The sequence below is a fragment of the Dufourea novaeangliae genome, unplaced genomic scaffold (assembly GCF_001272555.1).
Source record: "Dufourea novaeangliae isolate 0120121106 unplaced genomic scaffold, ASM127255v1 scaffold172, whole genome shotgun sequence".
Classification (NCBI taxonomy): domain Eukaryota; kingdom Metazoa; phylum Arthropoda; class Insecta; order Hymenoptera; family Halictidae; genus Dufourea; species Dufourea novaeangliae.
The window spans coordinates 1093236-1099235 of NW_015374058.1; the positions used below are offsets into that span (position 1 = coordinate 1093236).

Consider the following 6000-nt stretch of genomic DNA (forward strand, 5'->3'; position numbering starts at 1 on the left):
GGGTTGGTATAAATCGGAGAGCCCTGTGTGCATGCGCTAACGATCCGGGCGCGCAATTATCGTTAATTTTCCTGACCTATCCGACCGCGACCGTTTCCTCTGTCTGTATCTCGCGGCGAAATACTTGTCACGGTTATAAAAAAAAAAAATTAAGAAAAACGAGACGACTATACGATCCGTGTGATTTTGCAGGATTCTGAGCTGCAGGAGCTGAGGGAGACGATCGAAAGGCTTCGGAAGCAAAGCGCTGAGGCTGGTCTGAACAGTGGACCGACAGCGAACAATGGTCGCCGCCATACTCTGGGCGATTCCGATTCCGGGACGACCGGATGCACCGGGAACAGCAGTCATCAGGGTGCTTCGATGGCGCGACAGTTGTCAGCGGACAGCGTCACGTCGTTGAACTCGTTGAGCAGCGCTTGCTCGGCCAGCAGCCATCACAAGAAGAAGGGCTGGCTACGCAGCTCGTTCTCCAAGGCGTTCTCGAGGTCGCGGAAAAACAGACACGGGTCCGTTTCTGACGCGGAGGATTGCAAGGAGAGCGCCGGTGGCGACCTCAGCGCGCCAAACAGTCCCAGACTGCCAACCGCGGCCAAACACGACACGGCCAAGAGCCAGGGCCCGAGGAGCAACGGACAAAAATCACCGGATGTCGAGAACCCGTTGACCGGGAGCAAGAGCAGTTCAGCCTTGTATAAGAAAGAGGACGAGGATGTGGTCGAGCTGAAGAAGCAGCTCAGGGAGAAGGACCTGGTGCTGACTGATATCAGATTGGAGGCTCTGTCGTCGGCCCATCAGTTGGAGTCCTTGAAGGATACGGTCATAAAGATGAGGGTAAGTCACTTGATGCCTCAGCTGAATAGGAAAGTATAGTACAGTGGACTCTTACTATATTGCCATGGTCTCGGCTGTAGGGGAGTAAAATGGCAATGAGTTCAGAGCCCCCTCCATGCTAAGTTCTATCGTCATAGCACGAAAGTACGTGTGAAGGAAAAGTGCCTCGCGTGGCAATATAGTCAGAGTCCACTGTATTAGCACAGACGAGATATAAGGATAGAGGTCCTATGCTTAGGGGGCTTCAGAAACCCCCGTACCATTTCAGAATTCCATTCCTTGCTAGCGATACCGAGGCAATAATGAATGTATGCATCGCTATATGCATTCATGTGTGTGTGCTGTGCGTTATCACGGTGTCGAACGTAATTCCTGATATCGGGAACTTTTATGTAGAGGTGCGCTCTAAAATGTTAGGTCTATTCTTATATCTCATCTGTGGTATTAGTAGTGAGACATCTATTGGTATTAGAGGAACTAACGTTAAATAGAAGTACTTTTCTAAGGATCAGATAAGAGATAAAATCTTCTGAATTCTAGTTATTTCCATTGTAAGGAATAGTTTCCCAATGTAGATCATTAAAACTACATCAGATAGTGATTCATATTTTATAACTATACCATTTTCAGTAAATTGACCTACAACATTTTTCCATTGCAGAACGAGATGCTGAATTTGAAGCAGAATAATGAACGTCTCCAGAGATTGGTGACCTCGAAATCATTGACATCGTCGCAGTCGTCGCTGCCCAGCGACCCGGACAGGCGTTTCAGCATGACGGAAGTGGCCTCGACCGTTGCCGCGTTGGCGAACGGCGACGCCAGTTCGGCGGCAGATCAACTGGAAAATTTGAATGTACCGGAGCATCCAGTGGTGCCGTCGACCACCTCGACAACCGGTGAACCAACGATGGAGCAGGACACAGACGGGAAGAGAATCAACGTGGCTATCTATCTCGGCAGCGAGAAGAACTTCAATTATAATCTAGTAACCGGAAGCACATCAGACGGTAGTATCGGTGAGCCGCCTCACTGTATCATCGCGAGTGTTTGCATCAGCAACAAGACCACTTGGGACGCTCTGGATTCGACGGTGAGACGTTGTTTCAAGGAGTACGTTACAAGAGTCGATCCTGTAACGAATCTTGGTCTGGGCGTGGAATGTGTCGCCGCCTATCACCTTGGCGAAGCTTCACGGTACTTTCCTTTGTTGGCTAAACTTCACAATAAATACAATTGTATTTGCGAACACAATATATTCATCTGTTTCTTTACATATACAGATGCACCACGGATTCGCAGCATCCAGAACTACTTCCCTGCGGATATCTGATCGGCCACGTGAAAACTATCTACCTGGTGCTCTCCGGTTACTCGTGGCTTGCCGTAGACACCCTAATACCACGGTCGATCGTGCAACGGCTGATATCTCTGCTGACTGAGCATCGCAGAGTCATTCTTTGCGGACCAAGTGGCACCGGGAAGAGTTATCTGGCCGGAAAGTTGGCGCACGCCTTGGTAGATACCGACAACGATGCAAAAGATGCGGCAGCGGTCGCCACATTCAACGTCGACCACAAGTCCAGTAAAGAGCTCAGGCAATATCTCGCGCACATCGCCGAAAGATGCGACTCGAACGCAGCCGACGAGTTGCCAAGGGTTATCATTCTAGAGAACCTGCAACACGCTGCATCCTTGGGAGAATTGTTCAGCGGGCTACTCGGTACCAGACACTCGTCATGCCCGGCTATCATAGGGACGATGAGCCAGGCGACTTGTAGCACGACGAATCTTCAGTTACATCACAACTTCAGGTAGGTCATTCCCTTCCTTTTCAATAAATATGTTGTGTTAACCATCTGTAACGCTCAACCAAAAGAACTTACATAGAATATAGTTGTCTTCTTATATAACATATGTATCTCATTGTCTCTAGTAGTTCCTAAATAAAGCAATGGTAACGCTTTATGCTACACATCCTCCCCGTTTTCCGCCCTTGTTTTGCTTCTTCTAAATTAATTTCCTTCAACTCTGTTCCTTTGCAGGTGGGTGCTCTGCGCTAACCACATGGAACCAGTTAAAGGGTTCTTGGGCCGTTATCTCAGGCGGAAGTTGCTGGAACACGAGCTACGCGAGTGTGGCGGGGCCAGGAATGCAGAAATGGCGGCGGTGGTTGAGTGGTTACCTCGGGTTTGGTTGCATCTCAACAAGTTCCTAGAAACTCATAGTAGCTCCGACGTGACCATAGGTAAGACGATAACAACACCTTAATAATCTCCGTTCCCTTAAAAGGACTTGATGCTTAATGTTTGATCTTTAGGGCCACGACTGTTTTTGTCCTGTCCGATGGAAGTAACTGGTTCCCAGGTATGGTTCACAGACCTGTGGAACTACTCCGTGATCCCATATTTGATAGAAGCAGTCAGAGAAGGATTAACACTCTATGGCAGACGCGTGATTGGTAATGGAAATGGCGACACCCCATGGGAAGATCCAGCCCAATTTATCACCTCGAGTTATCCGTGGATTTCTACCCACGCGGTACACGGCGGCAGCGACGCTCTACACCTCTGGACACACTTCCGGGGTCGGCGGGTCCAGCGTGAAAAGCCTCGGCAGCACGCACAGTGACACCGAAGGCGATCCACTGGTTGGTACTTTTATTTGTTAATACAAAATATTAGGACGATGAAATATTTCATTCGTCTTTGAAACAAAACTTAAACATTTACAAGGATTAAGTGTTTACTAAGAAAAAATAGTCTTAAATATTAAATACTTTATATACAACGCTTCGAGAACCGTATAACTAACACATTTTTTTGTTACTTTGTACACGTTTAAAAAATATCTTTTACGCTGGAATTATTGAAATGACCATCGTGATATCTTAGAAGATAGTGTATTTTTGTAACCGGACGCTTTCTTCACAATTTTGAAAGTTATAAGTATTTCTGGAAAAATGCATCAAGTATTTTGAATTTGACCGAAGACTCCATGAGTGAAAGAAGAAGCACACGCATGTACTACGTTAATACAATGCAATAATTTATTAACGTCTGTCGCTCTTACAGCTGAACATGCTAATGAGACTACAGGAAGCAGCTAATTATTCGAGTCCTCATAGCAACGACAGTGACTCGGTCACCTCCCTCGATTCGTCCCACACTCGACACTCGGAGGATTTGAGTTCATCGACATCGTCGTCCAGAGGTGTGGAATCGGCGCTTTAACTTGACAATTACACAGAGAAAATTTCTAAAAGCGATCGTGCATGAGGCCAGTTTGTATCATCCCAGTCAAATGAAAGCAAAAAAAAGAAAAGAAAAAGGACATACAACCGAATTAGATATGCATACAAAAGTTTCGTAAAAAAAAAGGAAAACGAATCAAAAGCGTTTAATAACGTTAAGAATTATAAGTACAGATTTTCTCCTTCTGACTTTTTACGACGAAAAAGATATATCACATCGATAGGCGAAACGACACCAAAGTATCGATGAAGACGCTTAAATAGGTCTTCGGCAATACGTGATACGATTATTCTACTTTAAAACACGTCGTTCCATTCGCTCTTAAACGATAAGGAAACGGTGTGCATTACAATGGTAAATTAGGGATTAGAATCTGTCGAGAGAAGTTTTTCAATGCCTAAAAATGGCCTATATTTATTCTAGATTTTTACGTGCGTCAGGCACCTCGGTGTGATATGTAATTAAAAAAAAAAAAAATTAAAAAAACTAAGTAAGGGACACGCAAGCGACAATGCCCTGACGTTCTTCGAATCGAAGGGATGTAAGAGCGTACGTCAACCGCGCGATGCAATAATTCACTCTGCCGTTACGGAAGTACGAGTCTATTTTAAACAAGATAACATTTCTACGGTCAAAGGTACGATCCCAAAATAAGTGTAGTTTCACGCGACTCTTCTCGAGGAATTTGGATAGAATTATACAGTATTATCGTAGGGCGTAAAAACAACAAGAAACTGGCTTCGAACTGAGCCAAGGTTCATAGGATCCCCCGGGGAACTGCCATTCCTCTCGTCCACTACTTTTCAGGTAATAGCGTATCATTATTCGATAGACGGATCTCATTGGACGAACCGCTCAAAACGGTGTGTGTACTGTCTCGCCTTCAAGAATGCAAGCGCGCAGTTCGAAGTGAGCAACTGATGATGATGATGATGATGATGATGATAATGATGATGATGGGTGTGCGTGCAAAGATAGTCTATTTATACATACTTTGCTACGAAAGCTCTATTTAATTAAAGAAATGTTAATATAATTATATGTATACACACAACCTAACGATGACGGCGCTAAATGTAATGTTTACGGATAAAGTTTATAATTAGCCGGTAAGACATGTGAGTAATTTCTGGTCATGTAACATTGTAAATACGAATGACGATTGGGATATAAGATGATGCGCGATGGTGGGAGTTTTAATCGAAGGTCCCAACCTGGTAGCCCGCGAAGTGATCTCTTTTAGACGAGCGGCGTGTAAAGTGTATAAAAAGAAGAGATATGAAAGGCAACGGAAATATAAATCATCCATGTGCAATTCATTGGGCAGGTATGTGTGTGTGTCGAACTACCAAAACGAAGGACAGATTGCATTACAGACTACACAGACTATACATATTGTACATGTTTAAGCGATAGGGGGCTTTTATGGCCGATTTACAGAATTCAATCGGTGGCACGATGTCGTCCTGAATACGATGTGCATGTAACGTAACAATTATACAGTCGCATTTACAGGTTTTTTACGTTTGTACCGTATTTATACGCTGTACGACACTGCACTCGATCTTTATTCAAATAACGATAATTATTGTGTCATCAAATAAATCACACTAAACTTGATACGGCTGGTATCACTCAATTGTTCTTCTTCATCCGCTTCTTTTGCCTACTTTATGGACACTGACCTTGGGCATTCATACGAAGCTTATTAACAAGGGTTAACATTTACGTTACCTATAGATTATTTAGGCCAAAATAAGATCTTCTAAATACATATTAAATCATGTAAATTCCTTATATCAAAAGTAATCGAAGCACCATTTATCGCTCTACAATTTAACGTTCCATTTTCCATATTTACACAGGCCATTCATATACATTATCATACCATATTATCGATTTCAATCTTCTA

The 6000-nt window shown here is 44.1% G+C and overlaps 1 protein-coding gene across 1 annotated transcript in view; it reads left to right on the top strand.

The window, feature by feature from the left end:
• The window catches only part of LOC107190024 (protein sickie-like), a 31597-nt gene extending 25834 nt beyond the window's left edge, over positions 1-5763 (top strand). Inside the window, 7 exon segments of the mRNA XM_015578740.1 lie at positions 193-834; positions 1496-2031; positions 2118-2648; positions 2880-3082; positions 3155-3398; positions 3400-3484; positions 3909-5763. Coding sequence (XP_015434226.1) covers positions 193-834; positions 1496-2031; positions 2118-2648; positions 2880-3082; positions 3155-3398; positions 3400-3484; positions 3909-4067 — 2400 coding nt within the window. The 3' untranslated portion in view covers positions 4068-5763.
• The last annotated feature ends 237 nt before the right edge of the window (positions 5764-6000 follow it).